We start from the raw sequence: 19043 nt of genomic DNA, 5'->3' as shown, positions 1-19043 counted from the left end.
CAGCCTAAGTAAGGAGAGAAGACTGTCTCTAATCTAGATCTCCGCTGGTTCCCCCTGCGATGATGCCCCTCATAAGGCTTTATGGAAATATGCTTATGGATATATATGACATAACTGGAATATGTTCTATGCTACATATGCCATGTAACATATCTCTGTAAAGGTTATGATCTACTGAATCTATTAATCCTATTTGTATGCATGTACCATTTTTGTATTCAACGTTATGAATACTGGCCGTGTACTGGCTTGATTTCTAAATAACCTTAGCCGAGCATTTGGTGAGTTCCTGGAGAAAGGAATTCGCAAAGTTAAGTGCCCATCAAGAAGCACTTAAGGAACAATGCATCTTGGACTGCTCCAATCCACATAAGAAGTCTTCCTGGAGACATTCAAGATACCATACAGGGCAATGGCTTCTGCCTGTAAAAACTATGAGCCATGCATGGACATGTGACTTGCCAAGGTGACTCCAGAACTCCATCTTGGAGCTGGACTTTGCATAGGAGAGAGAAGGGGGTCTCCATCCACAAGAGAAAGTCTATTTAAGCCCGTGGGAGACCCCTCCATTTTCTCTTCAGCTGGTTAAGGAGATAGCTTCTCAACCCCCAAGGATACCTGAAAAAAACTGGAACAAAGGACAGTAACTACAGGGGATGTGAGTGCTTGCTGGACCCAGACTAGAAGGAGGCTAGTCTGTAAAAGAGTGCTTACTGGAACTGGTGAGGTTTTTATCTGTATTCAGTTTGATTAGACATAGACTTGTGTGTTTTGTTTTATTTTGCTTGGTAATTCACCTTGTTCGGTCTGTTACTACTTGGAACCACTTAAATCCTACTTTCTGTATTTAATAAAATCACTCTACTTATTAATTAACCCAGAGTATGTGTTAATACCTGGGGGGGCAAACAGCTGTGCATCTCTCTCTATCAGTGTTATAGAGGGCAAACAATTTATGAGTTTATACAGGGTAAAACTGATTTATTTGAGGTTTGGACCCTATTGGGAATTGGGCATCTGAGTGTTAAAGACAGGCACACTTCTGTAAGCTGCTTTCAGTTAAGCCTACAGCTAATATGGGATGTGGTTCAGATCTAGGTCCGGGTTTGCAGGAGGCTAGCAGGTCTGGCTCAAACCAGACAGGGCACTGAAGTCCTAAACTGACAGGGCAGAAAAGCAGGAGCAGAAGTACTCTTGGCACATCAGGTGGCAGTCCCAAGTCTGTGATCCAACCCATCACACCCCCCATGCCTAATTCCAATCCTCCTCTCACACACACGCACACAAACACACACACAGAGGAACCTTTAATTCTACTACTAGCAGAATTTTCTCTAACACCAAAATATGGGTTCCTGACTTCTTCTTACTGTGCTTCAGATTTTAGGACCAGCACACAAGCTCTTGCCTGCTCAGTCAGCACAGCACTGCTTGGGATCTGCCACACAAGTGCCTTCCTTCAATTTCAATAGCAATGGGGAGAAAAGAGGGTAGATGTTAATGACCTCCAACATGCAGGATTAAAATGGGTTATGGTCAGCAAGGTGATCTTCTCACTCAATATCTCACCTCCCAGTGTGAATTCAAGTTATTTCTGATAAGTTTAACCATGGAGCACCAATCCAGCTATGGGAGGGCAAGATAGACTCTATTTGGCCTTGCACATACTTCACAGAAACATCAGATAAGTTCCAAGGACAGCATCGTTATTTCTGGTGAAGGTGTAAGAGGCAGACAGAATCCAGCTCAACTTTCAGATTCCAAGCAATATGCAACACTGAAAGCTAGAAAAACATCTTTTGCACTGAACAGATTTGATCTGGAATTACAGAGTTAATAAATATGGAACCCCACAAAGTTATTCAGACTGAGTCACCTTTCTGACCAAACCCTTTAAGCACCACCGGAGACCGAAGACCAGCAAGCCAGAGTCCTAATGCAAGTCCTAAACACTGCTAGTTACTTAGGCTGGCTTCCATCATATCCAGATTGCAGCACTGCTGTAAAGGAATGAAACAGCACTGAAGTAAACTGGTGTAATTTGAGACTTTCAATTACACTCCTCCTTTAACCAAGTGTAAACTTCATTATATTCAAGCTCACCACAGCCCCTTATCCTGCATTCCCCATGCAGGCAAGGCTCCAAGTGAATCAGCAGGCATTTTAATGCTATCTACCACACTCCAGGAGAGGCAGGAATACAACCCTCGCTGGGAAGGAGTTTACCTTTACTGCTGGTGAATATTTTAAGTTTGCACATGTTCCTGTGTGTGATGCCAGCCTGATTTTCCCTTTGTGTTTAGTGATAGGGCTGCCACTTCCAAAGCAGCAAACATGGTCCTGTGGAAATTCTGCTTGAGAATCTCTTCAGGGAACCTACCTCATGCCTCCTCCCTGTCTGTGGCGCACAGATGCAAGGCTGTCTCTGCCACTGTGCACTCTCTTCATTTCAAAAACACTTACACATGCAGCATACATTAGAATTAAAAAACCATTAAACCTTGGAAAGGAAAAATTTTGACAGGATGTGTAATATACTAAGTATAATTAATTAAATTGGATGAGCCACAAGGGGGGAAACGAGAGAAGAGAGGATGGAGACTGTTCTTGGAATCAGGATGCTAATGCACTAATGTTTTGTGTGTCATTTAGTAAGAAATGCACAAGGAATGCAAGAGACCTCCGTGGATGAATGAGGCTTTGAGTGATTGTGGAGAATGGTAGCAGCCAGTTAGGCACCTAAAATGAAAAGGAAGAGGGTGATAAAAAGAAATGCAGGCAATTAAATGAATCAAAAAGGATAATGAAGGCTGGAGGGGTAAATAAAATGAAAGAACAAAGGACTGGAAGCAGTAAGTTCTTTAAATACAGATACATAAAGGCACAAAGGCAACAAGGACCTGGAGACGGGAGCTGAAAAGTTACAACAAATGAGGTTAATAATATTGCAGGACTAAAAGCATACAGCACCTTCTCATCCTTATCCTCGGTAGTCACAAAAATAGCAACACTGAAGACAGAGATACATTTCCCATGTTTGGAGGGGCAAAGTTATAACAGGCTTAACAACTACATCAGCACAGATAATCAAGCAATTAGAACTGTTGAAAGTTGAAAGCACCAGGCCCAGACAAATTACACCCCAGAATCCTGAAGGCTGGAGCATAGCAAATAGGAAAGCCTTTGGCAACAATGTCTGGTAGCTCCCTGAGCACAGGGGTAGGAACAACTGACTAGAGGGTTTACTTGCCATTTTGAAATAAAGCTAAAAAAGGGAAGCTCCAGGAAATTAGAGGCCTTTAAAAACGCCCTCCTCAGTTGTAGATGAGGGGGACTGGAAACTCTAATAATGGAAAAGATTGCTCAACATTCAGGCATGTACAATTCAGTGAGAGACAGCCTTTGTGAGTTCAGAAAGGAAGAGCAGATTTGGATGGAGGAAGTGCATTTCTAGGTGGTCTGGGACAGAGTTACTGGAAAAATTGCTCATCCTGTGCAAGTCCCACCATGGCGATTAACATTGCCTGAGCTACATTCTTCCTTTACAAACTACTCTACTTTACACAGTATCCTGAATAATCAACCATTTTATAGACTGATGGTATGTAAGCCCAGAAGGGATAAATAAGATCACCTAGCCTGACCCTCAGCGTAACACAGGCCATTGAACCACACTCAATAGTTTATGGTGGAACTAGGCATATTTTTTAGAATTACATCCAAACTTGACTTAAAGCCTCTAAGTGATGGAGAATTTATCACACTCCTCAGAAATCTGCTCCAGTAGTTTAGAAGATTGTCAGCTGGGGCCCTCTGACTGATAGCAATGTTAAGATGGTACATAGGGAGAAGAAATGTATTAGTGGCTTCTAAGGGCCTAATACAAATCCAATTATGTCAATGGAAACACTGCCTTTGATTTCAGTGGGCTTTCAATCAGATCCTAAGTAAAGCAGCTACAAGACAAACCATATAGTGTTTTACAGAGCAAAGCCACCAACTGTAATCACACCCAGAAGCTTCTGCTGCTGTCAGTTCCTGGGGTAGAATGGTCTAGGAATGGTTGCAAGGTGTTTTCAGTAGGGGACCTTCACTTATGAAACTTTCATTTTCTGATTGTTTGCCCGAGTTACTGAATGACAGCCTTCAGGAACCAGTGCAAGGTATATCTATTCAGCGAGGGCTTCTGAAGAAATTTTCTAATCATAACGTAGAGAGATCTACCAAGCAGTGAGCGGAGAGTTTGGACTAAAGTGGCAGAGGTCATTTGACTACCCTGTATGGGTGGAATTTTTCATTTTAATTGCATATTTTTAATTAATGTGAAGTTCCCAGATGCTACAGTGATGACTGTTGCGTATAAATACCTGCATAAATATATTCCCAATTAAAGAGACAGAGAGGGAGGGTGAAATAAGGACAGGATTTCCACTAGATTTCAAGAGAGCATTTGATACTGCTTTCCACCACAAGACAGAATGGTTTACTAAAGTACAGTAGTGTGCTGAATGGGGAGTTGATGACATGAGTTAAACATTTCTTATGAGACATGAAACAGTGTCCATGAAATGAAATAGCTCAAGGCGGAATGATGTCACAAATGAACTACAACAAAAGGCTGGTACCAGGACCATTTGTGTTTCCCTTGCACATAAATGAGTTTGATATGGGCATGGTTACATGTGTTAACAGCAACATTGGAGGGCAACAAAACTTTGAAACAAGACAGACAAATTCAATTTGTGTCGAATAGTTTAGACTGCTGGGTTAACATGTGGCTCATAGAATTCCACAGAGACGAGCTCTATTGCAAAGTAAATAAGGTCTATAAATCAATAAGTCTGCAGAACCAAAATTAAACAGAGAATCATTTCAGAAGCAGCACACGGCAGAACAAATGCAGAACATGAAAACCAAACTTGAGGGAGTTGCAAGGTAGAGTCTGTACAGCCTTTAGTCCCCTTAACATGGTTTCTGAACTTAGTTTAAGGAAACCAAAAAAGCTAGGCAGAATGAAGTATCAAAACCCACGCTGTGATTCAATTGAAGTGTTCTGGTGAGCACAACTGTCAGTGACACAAATAACTCAGCAGGCAAACTCAAATAGTGAAAAATAGCAAATAAATGAAAGTCCAATACATATATAGCATCCAATACTATAGCTATTTATACAAAGCTATTTATACAGTTTAGTAATTTACCTAGCACTCACAGTAGTGCTTGTGGCTCCATGGCCTTTTCTGATTTACTGTTGTATTAGGTTTCAGCTTCAGTCTTCTAGCCAAATTCTCCTCTTCCAAATATGAGATACCTCTTTTATAGCTTCTCACAGAGCTGTATCCTCTGACCCAGAAGCAGCTGATTTGAATTGAGAAAGATTTTTTTTCTATAACAAATCACAGGGCTCCTCCACTGGATCAGAATTGGTTTAAGTACTAAAGCAGCTAATTGGAGGGAACAGAGGTGAGCAAGCAAGTGAGGGCAGTACCTTCCACTCCACTCACACAGGGGGTGTTCACTCTCTTGTATCCATACATGTCAAAAGCAGTGAAATCCAAGCAGATCATTAAAACAGGAACAAAGGAGAGAGAAGAATTTTAAGGCATGAGTTGCTGCCGATCATATAATGTATGCAATACCGTAACATTATGTGCTGCAGTCAACAGGGGAAGCATGCAGCATGGTGCATTTTGACAGACATCTACAGGTTCTTCAATGAGACTGGAATATTCAAAGGAACCAGAGTAAGTACCCACCTCTCATATTTCAATGGGATTAGGGCATCTAATTCCCTTAAACTCCTCGAGAAAACAACAACCTAGATCCTTTATTGCTCTGTGATAAGTCACTTAATTTCAACTAAAACAACGTTTCCTTTTAATATACAACTGAAAAACCTAAGCCACACTAAGGCACTCTTCTGTTTAGCCAATGTATCCCAACAATACAATCTTCCTTAAAGAGAGAGCTTCATCTTGCAAAGTGCTTTGCACCCTCAACTCCCATTAACTGGGGGCTGAGGATGCTCAGTACCTCGCAGAATCAGACAATGGATCTCATTCTCTATACCTTGCACCTTAACACTCAGACTGTAGCCCCACAACACTCATCCCCAGCACACCTTGGGAAGTGCACCCCCAACTGCATTACAGGGAAATCTGTAGCCTCTTTCCTTAGTCTTATCTGAATTTTGAAACCTCAAAAGACAAATCATCACAAGATGATTTGAGACCAAGGTTTTAGAATTGGAAACAGCAGAGTGCCAGACAGATTGTGCACTTGATGGCCTAGCTAAATGATCCACAGCCAAACGTGAGTTATGCTCTTATAAGACAAAGAGCGCCAAACAAGGCAGGTAGAACAATTTTTTTTCTGTTACAGCGTATCCAAGCAATTTTCGTCTCCTACTGTTTAAATTGAAGAGATTATTTTTGTCATTTTTTCCCATTCACTTCTCTACTTTTCCAATGGGAATTCACACAAGCGAGGAGAGATTTTTCATAATGTTGCTCCACTTGTACAAAATGCAAAACCACACACTTCACAATTTCCATATTTTGTTGGTTATTTGGCATAGATCTAGAGCTTGATACATCACTGTGTAATTTCAGTTTTATGTATTCAGACCAGACTAAAGGTGAAGCTGCAGAGTGGTGAATTCAAGTCACCTGGTGTTACTGCCTGCCACTTGCAGCCTTCTACAGCTGAGGTTGAAACACCAAAACATGGCATTGTCTTAAGAAGCTAGTTAAGCAGTTCAGTCAGTCTGCAAGCAGCAACTGCTACTGTATAAAGGCAGAAGGTAAAAAACAGGTAAGGAAAAATGTACAGAGGATATTCACCCTAAAAATAAACACAGGAAGATGCTTGGGCTTAAAAGGGGGGAAATGTACAGGAACTACCAAAGTCCTAGAGCACTGTTATTTGTACTATGGCCTTCCAAGCCCCAACCAAAATCAGGGGCCCCTTATGCTACCCACTCTACCAATACCTAATGAGAGAGAGTCCCTATTCAAAAGAATTCATAATCTAAATAGACAAATGGTGAGAATGGAAACAGAGGCACTGAGCAGTGAAATGTCTTGGCCAGTGTAACATAGCAAATCAGTGACAGAACACAAATAGAATCCAGGCCTTCTGATTCCCAGACAGTGTTGTATCCATTGATTTAAGAACTCCAGATCCTAGAGCCCTTACTCAGGTAAACTTCTGTCATTGAATTCAATGAGAGATCTGCCTGAAAACCAGGGTGGATAAAAATCAATTATTTATAAATAAATAAATAAATAAATAGGATTTTTTTTTTTTTATTTAAATCGGATTTTTTTGATAAAATGCTTTTTGAGGAAAAAACCTATTTAAAGATAGTTTTAATTAAGATACATTATAGCTCAAAGATATTTCATCATGGAATAGGGATTATAAATTCTAATTCTATAGTAGGAGACAATATATTCATGTAATGTTTAAGAAAAGTTTTGTAAATGAGTTCCAATAGTTCATGGATTAGGGACCCAAACTTATACGGTTCCAGGGGCTTCTGTATAGATTATTTAGTTAATCTTTCTATCTACCCAATGGGACTTAGTGCTCAGTCTAGAAGATACCATCAGAGATGCTTAGTTTTGCAGTTCTCAAACTGTGGATTTGTGTCTCCAGAGACAACATGCTTGTTAACAGCAAAAATGTTTTAAAATAAATAAATAAATAAATAGGTAGAGGTGAGAAATAACAGACCTCAACCTTATTGTCCCTTTGCAGATTTGTGTACACAGAGTCAATCCCTTACCTCTCTCTAAAAGTGCAAAGTTTCAAAAAGTTCAATGAATAGAAGATTGTTGGGGCGGAACAGATCTGGACAAGGAGAAGTAGTCTGGAGATAAATGTGAGAAGGGAAGGACAGGCAGTAGGAACAAAAGTGAAACTGTTTGAGCAGCATATTCCAGAAGCCTTGAGCTCTGAGTGTAGCCTTCTTTGATTTGAGATCCACCATACCATTCTCTCAGTAGAAGGGAAAAACTATAATGGCAGCAGGCCGTAAGAGAGACCCAGTTTGAAAATATTTTAATGAAGTTCCTCTACCTGTGAAGAATATGTACCGGTATTAAGGTTATAACAAGCAACAAGAATGCACTTTTATGTAGAAATCCATGATTAAATCGAGCTTTCCTGACTAGTGATTTAAATCAATTGGATTTAAATCAAATCCACCCTGCTGAATACACAGTGACTAAAGGCTTCACATGTTTTTCATAATTCTGTGACCTGTTTAAAACCATCTATCTTATATTCATATATGCTGTATAAGAAATAAATCTAAGACTCCCACTTGAGTGGCAGCATATCCTTTAAGATGGATAAAAGCTGGACGCTCTCTTTACTGTGTAGTGTCAATTACAGCAGTTCTGATTTTTATATTGTTACACAGATCATTTAGTAAAACAGCTTAAGTAGAGCCTTGCAAATCCACAGATATCCACTTTATATCTATGGACCATTTTTGCGGATTGGATGTGGCTACAAATTTTGGATGTGCAGGGCTCTAAACTTAAATACGAGCTCAGCGGTACAGTTCCCCTCAGCAGTAACCCCATTGTAAATCGCAACATTTTTGACATATATTATTTCAGAATATTGCAGATTCTTGTTTATTTATCCAATGAAGGTGCATTTGTTCTTCTCTACAAATTTGTTTATAATGGAAATATTTTAACTTTAAAGAACCCTGAACCAGGCAGAGTCCATGATTTTTCTCTGCTACACTTGCTTACTGTACCAGTTTTGCCATGGGGAATAAAACCAAACATCAGATTTACACCCAAGTGACCATGACAAAAATAAAGCCTTGTGGAATGAAAGGCTGTTACTGGCCATGGCGTCACTTCAGCTGTTGATGGCTGTTCTGATCAGACAGTATTTAGCTCTTGGGCATCCAACTTTCTATTGTCCGTGTGGACAGTATGTTAGCTCTTGTGGTTATGGGACTATGGTGGCTGACAGCTGAAAGTGTTTTTAATCATATTGGTCAAAGCCATAAGTCTTTGGAGACCTGATCCAGGGTAAGGGTGATGTGGGGCATTCTCCCACAACTGAGGTCATAAGGATACTTATTTGTATTGAATATCTATGGCCTGATCTCTACACAGACCCATAATGAAGGTGATAGAGTTTTCTATAAAAAGAAAAGGAGTACTTGTGGCACCTTAGAGACTAACCAATTTATTTGAGCATAAGCTTTCGTGAGCTACAGCTCACTTCATTGGATGCATCAGTTTTCTATGTGTATGACCAAGAGAACATTCAGTGCCCCTCAGTGGAGTAAAAAGAGAAGGAGTACTTGTGGCACCTTAGAGTGGAGTGTGATGTAACTCACAGATGGAACACTGCGGAACGTGATGTTATTCTCATACTGAGATGTCTGTACAGAGTTGCATCAACATTATCAGCAGACTTTGTGGGTACATGTTATGGAGCACACTCACCATCACGCTTCAAGGCATGATGTTGCAGGATTCTGCATCTCTAGCACCACCTGCAGGTCATCTATCTCTGCACATAATTCAGTCCTCCTGCTGAGAGGCACCTAATAGCTCAAAGCAGTAATAAGAATCTCTCAACAAATCTACCCTTCTCTGAGCTCCTCCTTCAACCTCCTCCTTCAGCTACTCCAGAGTCTTCTCCCACAGCTCCAGCCTTGAGCGCTGGCCCCTCAGAATGAGCCTCTCTGAGGTCTCTGCTCTCTTGCAGCTGCTGGCTCAGGCCACTTCATAGTGTCTATCTGCTCCCTGTGGTTCCTCCCTTCAAAATGAACTCTCTCGCCTTTTATGGGGCCCAGGAGTCCATTAAGTTATCACCTGATGCCTCCCACTCCCACCTCTCTGCCTGAGAAGCAATTAATTAGGTACATCTATTGTACCTGTGCCATAATTAATAGACTCTTAATCCTTTTCCAGACCATGATGGAGTTTCACCCCACCGCAGCGCAGTATTACATAAGCCAGAAAGTGGTTTAACTTGATAGTGACTGGTTGGCGGACAGAACTCTGGTCTTTAACTACCAGCACTGTGATATTATGTACTGAACATCAGGAGCGGCTGCAGCTCAGTCCCACCATCTATAGTGATTATTCCTTTAATAAAGCGTTCTGTATTTTACTGCGGCAGCAAAATTGATGCAGGTTGCCATGGTAAGTACACATTCTCTTGTTTAGTAGCATAACAAACAGCTTTGTAAAGTTCACTGATTTCAGAGTGATTTCTCACCCAGAGAGCATGCTGCCCGGGTTCCGTAAGTCACCTGTTGCCTAGTCAATCTGGCGATTTTAATTAGAATAAATTTTAATCCCTCAAATGCAACACTTTGTGCTGCTGCACCACTGGAATGTAGAGACATCTGTAAATTATACAGGTTCCAATGACATTTTTTCTCTCCCATTTTAATTACAGCAACATTACAGCATTCATCATATGAGCCTCCGTTAAACAGCAGCATAGCCACCCTCAATCATAATTAAAGGGAAAGGCCTTGCAATTGGGAGCTCTGGAGTTGATCATATTTCCTTTGAAAATTGTATTTTAACACAGCGATCCACACGTGGTAGTTTTATTTGGTTCTAATTAGTGTCATGAAGGAAACACAAAAGGTTAATAAGAGATGGTTGGTTTGTAATGTAAGTTTCCTCGTGCCAGCCCCAGCAGTTCAGTCTGTTTTCAAACTCATTAGCTATGTAGATTGATTACAGTCTAAGATCAGGAAGTGCTCACTTGCTGTGCTAGCAGAAGGTTAGTTTTTATTCATACACCTACCCTACTGCTAAATATGAAACAGATTACTTTAACCATTACCACACCTCATTGTTGTGATAGATTGAATGAGTTAATATTTTCCTTCTAGGTGACTGGGAAAGGGGAAAAAAATGGGTATGTGCACTTTCTGGCTTGTTTATGATTGAGAACGAAGCCACAAGTTGTTTGCTTATCTTAGAAATACCAAGTCTTATCTTCATGATTTTTGCAAAAGGATGACTTGGAGGACCCAGAGAAAAGGTTAACTGGACTGTAACAGAGAGATCTTTTCTTCAAACTCTACATAGGAACTTGAGTTAAATAGATATTAACTAAAACAAACACAAAACAAATGGGTTTAAACCATTTGAACAAAAATCACTACCCCTCTCATTTAAGTTTTGCTCCCTTTCTCTCTCTCCAATTCAGAGCTCTCCAGAGAATCATTCTAAAAAATAAGTTGGACAACACCTACATTTTTATTTAAAAAAACAAAAGGGAAAAAAATGTTAACTAAGAAACCACACAAACTTTCACATACATCACTAAGGAACAAAAAAAAGGCACAAACCCAAGTTTCAATTTTCCTTTGCAAGTGACCTTTAACAGACGGAAAAAATCACCAGTATGTTCACATCTGGAGGACTATTTCCTGCACATATAGGAAAATGGGCTCAATTATGTACAAGATCTAACTTCTATGACCTTGGATTGATTAATTTTAGTGAAAGAGATATTCATAAGGTTGAAAACTGAGGAAAGCCTTCCACAAAGCCCAGAACATAAGATATGGCTTGTTATGCAAAGAAAGTGGGATACAAACCTGTTTATTGTTTACTATGTTGCTTTAAAATCTGATTTGTTTTTATATCTTTCTATAGATATTTCAGTATCTCCTTTTCTTCATTTGACACCATGTTCCAGTGCAGGGTTTAATCAAACTGTACATGTGGAAATTTAAAAGCTACTAAATCTACAAAGCTAAGAAAGTAGTAACACAGAGGATCCACTAATGCCTGCAAACCACTCTACCGCCCCCAGGATTCTCTAGTGTCTACTAATTCTTCCACTACCTTTGAGATCAACTGCTGGTAAGCCTCAGATACTGCCCATGCGCCTCGTGCACAGATCACTGGCACATTAAATGAATGCCACCCCAAATGACTGCCACCCTGGCCTGTTGCAGCAGAAGTTAAATACTTTACAGCCCAACAACTGGGGATGACCTGATCCTGCTGCCCAGCTCTATCTTTTCAGATTATCAAGTGAGGAGTTGCAGTCCTTTAACAATCTGAGTTTCCAGTTTGGTTCCCTGTATCCAAAGCCTGCAGGATGTGGACGCAACATTAGTCTTTTTCACAAAAGGATAGTAGGCAGTTGGGAGAAACGTACACACAATTTTCCACTAACTACAAAACCAGCATCGTCACATCAGCCATTCACAATACATGCTAGCTCCCTTCAGCATTACTCCAGTGAGGCATGCTGAAGGCTTTCACTAACACTGTACTTTTGGATGCTCAATAGGCAATAATTTAAAAGGTGCAAAAACAACCACCAACTCCCCTTCTTATTCTAAAACTCAGTGTGACCACGTTCCACAATCACTTCTTCCTGGGTTTAATATTTCATTCACAAGATGGACTGCTCCTTCCAAGCTAGCCTAAATGCAGTGTCGCTAGACCACTGAGCTTGTATTTAAGCTCTTTTACTAAATGATCAATGTAATAATACATAAATCAGAACCACTATAATAATTGATACTGCACGGTAAAGAGATCTTCCAGCTGTTATCCATCATAAGGGATATACTGCCATTGAACCAGGAGTCTTAGATTTCATTTCTTATACAGCATATATGAATACAGAGAGTAGATTTTTTAAACAGGTGGGATTTTTTTTGTTTTTGTTTTTTTAATGCTGCAGTGCCTCTACATCCAAAGTCCTAGACTATATCACTCGAATCTTCATACGGGTACAAAAATAGATGACATTAACTGGCGTTTTGCAGTACAAAAAGGACTCCCTGGTAAAAAATGTCTGTTTGAAACAAGGACCAGAATCAACAAGTTATGTCAGCTATATATATATTTCCAATTATAAATGTTAGTCAAGTTGCTTAATGCACTACTGGAAGGTGCTCTGAGATACTATGGAAATGAGCACAGTATAAGAACGTGTATAGAACAGAATAGGATCTAATCCTGCAAATACTTATGCATGTGAGTAACTTATCTACACTAATGCCCCTTTACAATGCTTTGGCAGTGGAAAGGGGGCCTTAAATTGAGAATAAAAATTTAATTAATTCCCACTCAAAGATCCCTTGACACTCCCAGTGTAAATGAAAATCAGACCCAATTAACTACCCACACATACATGCCTGCAGGATCAGGCCCTTAAAGATGATATTTTCTGCCAATCTTTGCTGCTGATTTGGTACTAGTAAAATAAAAGTGTTGCTTTTAGAATCAGTTCTCTGAAGATACATGAGTGACACAAAGCAGTTTATCAAAACCCCTTCACCTTGATTTTTAAAGCTTTTCTATTATTGCTATTGTTATTTCTACCACGAGCTTTTTATGATGTGTGTGTGATTATTCTAATTTTCTCCTCAGATTCTATTTTTATGATAAACAATGAATCATTGCTTCTTTAGGGAAGGCATTGTTTCGCACAACAGATGTTAAAAATATTGACCACAAATGGGAATTCAGATAAGTTTGAAGTCTCTGTTGCTGGCGAACATAAATAAATATTTGAAGTAGTCAGTTACACTTTTGTTTCTAGATAAGCAAGTGTTTCTACGGCTTACGTTTTTAAAATACATGTATACTTCTGGCTCAGAAAAAGGTGAGGAAAAAGTAACTGAAGAGATCTAAATATTTCTCTATACACACACACACACACACACTTACTTTTGCAACCAATATGTTTGCAAGAGGACGAAAGCATTAAAAAAAAAGACTCTGAATGAGCAAAACCAGGGGAGAAATAACTACATGAATTGCAAAACAGTATATCTAGCCTCAAAGATGCTAATTCAGGTCCTTCGGGATCTAATCAACCTCTTTGTTGAAGTAAAGATAAAACTTTTTGACAGCAAATGCTATTCTGATAAAATGGAATTTTCAATTACTCTATGAACATCTGGTCCATGCTACCATTTATGGAACAGAGCACCACACTGCCTTGCAATGTCAGAAGATATTCCACACCAAGAATTTCCCGCTTTGCTGAGAGGCTGGGAGGAATGCAAGTTAAGAAGTTTCAAAATTAAAAAAAAAAAACATTCTGCCACTAGCATTCTAACCTGCCATTGTTTGATTGAGGCCTTTTCTCGACTGGGCTTTTTGCACCAGTAGCTACCCTGATATTTCAAACTCAGTATATGAAGCATTGGTGGAAATCACAATTTCCACACAAACTCTATTAGAAGTTTACACCACCAGTGGAAATTGTGATTTCCACCAGCGCTTCATATACTGAGTTGACACATCAATGTAGCTGATGTGCACCTTCATTAGAGGTTTACACCAGTACCCTGGAATAAAACTGGAGTGATGCAATGGTGAATTAGGTCCAGAATATGTATGGCTTGCATTCTACAGCACATTGTTATACCAAAGGTACAATAGCAGTTAGGTGTAAAAGGAATCAGTTTCTTCAAAACCTTGTTTTCCCAAACAAATCTGCTACGCGCAAGTTCAATTGATGAAAGAACTGATAAATAAATATGTTGAGTAAACTAATTGTAAAGCCCTGCATCTCCAGAAATAAACAAATGATTAAACTGCAGTAGGTAAATTCAGTCGTGAAAGGCAAAGAAACGTTAGTGTGTGTGTTCCTGTATGTTCCATTTGGTATCAATTAGGAGGAAAAGGAAAACAATTCAGTGTAGTAATGAACTCCAAATTGGGTGCATATTACAGCAATTAAAGCAGTCTTTTCAACTGATGAATTTATAATCAATAATTAAGATCATGAGGTAAAGAGGGACTGGGCATGCTTCCGACTTCTAAAATATGCCAAGCAGCAGAGCTCAGGATAATATTTCTGACCACATGCTGCTACCCTTGACACTAGGATCTGCCATTTTAGAGGTGATGCTTCTCTGTGGGACACCTACATGATTTCCAAAGAAAGGAAAGGGGGAAAGGCACTGCCTTCTAGCAGAGTCGTGCATGCTCAGCACCTCTCAACTCTTCAGGGCCCAAAGCCACACAAATAAAGGGACACTGTCAGGTAGTTCAGGTAACACATTTCATTTTAACAAACAAACAAACCAGAGGGGTTTAATAATATCATGGACCTGACTCCCTTGCATCAGCTGAGGATTAAGAGTACAAAGCAGGGCAGGGCCAGGATAACTAGCAAATGTTCTGATTCAGCACCTCTCAGCAGCAACCTTCCTACAGAGCCCCGCCAGAACTAAAAGGTGACCTCCCACCCCACCTTTCTCCACACACACAAAACTCCCAAGGAGGGAGGGGGACACAGTGGTGTCATTGCACTGCATGCATGTCATCCAGGGATTAATCCCTCCTGAGTGCAGCTTCCCCCATAGACACAGAGGGCTGCACTTTGCACACCCCATGCCTCCCAGAATTGTATTTGGCCTATGTGATGGCACTCCTGAATTCTATCTAAAGCTAGAGCAACTGGGCTTTATGAAGCTATTTTGCACAGGGACTGGAAGAGAGTGATGAAATTTTCCCCCAAGTTACAGGCAGGCAACTGGATCCTTAGCCCTCCGCAGTCACTACTCCTACTTGTGAGCTGGAGTAGAAGGTCTTTGTCCCTCAGCAGCAGGTTCCCAGCCAATGGACCCTTTAGTGTGGATCCTGTGTCCTTACCCAATACACCTAATCATGCTAACATATTCACAGCCAGCATGGAGGTCAGCTACCTACCAGCATGGGGATGCAAAGTCCTTCCCGACCCAGAACGGCCAACCAGCCCATGCCTTCCTGATGAATGAGTGAGCTTCTGACAACTTTCCTCACCCTTACCTTCTTTTTTAGTATCTGCTACAAAAATTAATAATTTTGTGCCTGAACTCTTGTTGCTGCTATTCTACAACCATGCTGATGACTTTCCAGGCAAGATTCCATTCATTCCTCTGGGAAAACAGACTTCTGATCGGTCAGTCTGCCTTTATGTCCACCCCAGTCTGCCCTAGGGCAGGACATGTTCCAAAGCCCTTTTGACCAGGAAAAGGGATTCCTTGATTACCTAGATGGTTTCTCCATCCATGTTTAGCTAGGCCACTTCCCTGCCTGATGAAGAGGTATTGTTTGTGCAGCTGCCAGAAATGGAAATAGTAAGGCAGACTACTTAGAATACTTATGTAAAATTCAGCTTCTTGCCTAGATCACCAATTCTAAATTGTTTACTGGTTCAGGAGAGTTCCCACTAAACTGATGACTAGGTTTATATTCCAGATACTTGGGGCCTGGTTCTGATTTCATTTAACCACACGGAAATCACAAGTTACTCCATTGTAGTGAAGGCAGTCACAGTATTCTAAAACAGTGTATCCGATTCAGATTTTTGATCTTTCTGTATTATTATTGGAAACATAGAGAACTCTGAAAACTGCACCAAAATTGTGTCTGTAGGCACATAACAGAGAGCCAGATTCTGCCACCCACACTCATGTTGAGTGGTACCTTCCCAGATGGACCACGTGTCTCAGCAGGAGCCAAAAGCCCAATTGTTCCCTGCCCAACTGCCAAAGCCTCCAATTTTCCCCTTATGATCTCCCCTGAAGCAGTCGTGTTGTCACTCTGTGGCACACTGAAAACTGATACCAAGGAGAGAACACAGAATAAATGGAAGAGAATTTCAAAATCAGCAACACAAGGAGCACTGACTGGTTCTGTTATTCGTTTTCATAGTTGATTCAGAGCCCCAAACAGAGCACCGCAAAATTTCCAGCATGCTGCATCAGAATGTCACAGAATCCAGGGGCCTTGCAACAGAACTTAGGTCCATTTAGCTGCAGAGTAGATGGGGCCTCAGGTATGTGTTACTATACAGCATGTACCCACCTTTTTATAATTGGAAGCAGCAACACACGCACACAGGTGCCTAGTTTTTGGAAGCTGTGAATGCCAGAGGAGACAGGCGTCAGGAGAAAGTTAGAACAGCCACAATACTTGCCCAACCATGTTCTGAAACACGCAGCTGACGGTGGAAGCAGCCCATGGCCCCACAACAAGCCCAGGAATGCTAGCATAATATCAACATAAATACTACTAATAATGTCCTATGCTTGGTCTAGAGTACTCCCACTTCTAAAAATAGCCACTACACCAGTGTTAGTAAGGATTCAGGACCAAAGTCAGACCTGATGTAAGTGGTGACTCCAATGGAACTGTACCTATCTTACACCAGATCTAAATACGGCCCTCCCTCAGTGTGTTAGTTCTCTAAGTATATGTGAAATGCCATCAGCAGAAAAGGATGTAGAGAAGCAGCATCCCAGACACCAGAATAAGCAGTTTTAGAAGGAGCAGGCTGTGTAGGGATACTTCAGCCATGTAGTATCCAGATCAAAATTTTGTAACCATGTAAATGCATATGGCTCAGAGCACGTAGCTAGGTCTTCTGCTCCCCATCACAGGATTCACAGAGGAGGGCTTCCTCCCTCCCATTTAAAAACCCCTGCTCACATGAGAGTGTTTACTCAAACCCAGCTAGATGGCAATACCAAGCCACAAGTTTTGGGAGGGCAGACCTCAACCCAGTAAAGCACTTAGGCCTGGTCCACACAAGAAAATTAGGTTGGAATAACTGTATCTTTCAGGGATGTGAAAAATCCACACCCCTGAATAGCATAGTTAAGCTGGCCTAGGTCCCTGTGTAAACAGCACAAGCTCAATGGAAGAATTCTACCACCTGTTGGGGAGGTGGATTATCTACACCAAAGGGAGAATCCCTCCATGAGCGTAGGTAGTGTCTAGACTGAAGCAGTGCAGCTGTGCATTTTAAGTGTAGACAAGCCCTTAGGCCCTGCTTAGCTCCAACTATGTGAGTAGCCTCACTGAAATCAATGGGACTATTAATGTGCTTAAAGTTAAGATGTGTTTAAATGCTCTGCAAATCAGGGCATGGCGAACAATCCTGGCATGGCATAAATATGAGGATACTCCCATATGTGACAAATATTAATGAACAAGAGCCAGAAGTTACAATAAACTGAGTTTCCCTCAAAGAAATAGCCAAGAGGGAGATCTGCAAAGGCACAGTCTGTGATAAGCACCCAATTCCCATTAAAGGTCAATGGGAGTTGGGCACCTGACTCCAATATGTGCTTTTGTATCTCTCCCACCTAATTTTCTTCACCAACAGTTCATACCGGATGGAGATTTGGTTCCAATATATTGAACCAAATTTATCACCAGTGTCACTTTACTGACCAGGTCTGACTCCAGCCCATTCTTCTCAATTCATTCTCATTGTTACCTCATGCACACTGCAGGCAGTACACAACCTTGTCAGAAATGTAATCTCTGTCAAATCCTATCTGGCACTCCACCAAGATTGTTTTTTGCTAAAAAATGTGACAAAAAAAATTAACAGATGTTGTTCAGACCATTCCAACAGGACAGGAATCAATTATGAGCATTTTCGCTCCCAGAGCCATCTCTTACTGCAAGGAGCATCTTAGGAAACCTTTTCCTGATTGAAATGAAAAAACATTTCTTTGTAATAGAAGAATAATAAATGATACCTATCAGCCGGCATTCTCTGACACAGTGCTAGTCCTTGGAGAATTAAAGTGCCACTGTATAGTTATATAAATGTTTAATTTTTTCCATCTTTAGCAACAGTATGGTTGTCTGGAAAATACATTATCATTGTAGATGTCACCGCTCTCCAGTTAATGTGGCTGACAGTATAGAATTGGTAGGTGACCTCTATGTACTCCAACTTGCACAGTTTTCCAGGGTTAACTGTGGCCATTTAACAGCATCCCTCAGGAATTAATGTAGTGATCATCTTTTAGAGGAAATATTTTAATGACACGGATGGTGAGAACTCTAATTTTATTAAATCAAAACAAAGGCTTTTAATGATGTTTACCATGAACGGAATTCAACAGCTGAAGCCCAGTTCAAATCACAGCACTTTGTTTTCACAACCTTAAGTCTTTTAGCAGTGGGGCTCCCAGTTGAGCCTCAGCTACAGCCTCTCTCAAGAGATATCCAAACATCCCTAAGGCATCCCTGAGCTTGAGCACCAAACTGCAT

General features: G+C 40.7%; 1 protein-coding gene across 4 annotated transcripts in view; it reads right to left on the bottom strand.

Annotated features, from left to right (window-relative positions):
- PCDH19 (protocadherin 19) overlaps positions 1 to 19043 on the bottom strand; it is a 231501-nt gene that overhangs the window by 144083 nt on the left and 68375 nt on the right. Inside the window, exon 5 of one of the 4 annotated variants that reach the window (XM_048864357.2) lies at positions 16839 to 16892. The exons of the other annotated variants lie outside the window; for them this stretch is intronic. Within the exon in view, the coding sequence (XP_048720314.2) occupies positions 16879 to 16892 (14 nt within the window). The 3' untranslated portion in view covers positions 16839 to 16878. The remainder of the gene's footprint in view (positions 1 to 16838; positions 16893 to 19043) is intronic. 4 annotated transcript variants of the gene reach the window in all.

This window comes from Caretta caretta, chromosome 9, assembly GCF_965140235.1.
Source record: "Caretta caretta isolate rCarCar2 chromosome 9, rCarCar1.hap1, whole genome shotgun sequence".
Lineage (NCBI taxonomy): Eukaryota > Metazoa > Chordata > Testudines > Cheloniidae > Caretta > Caretta caretta.
Note: the sequence above shows the minus strand (reverse complement) of the source record. Positions and strands in the feature narration are given on the sequence as shown.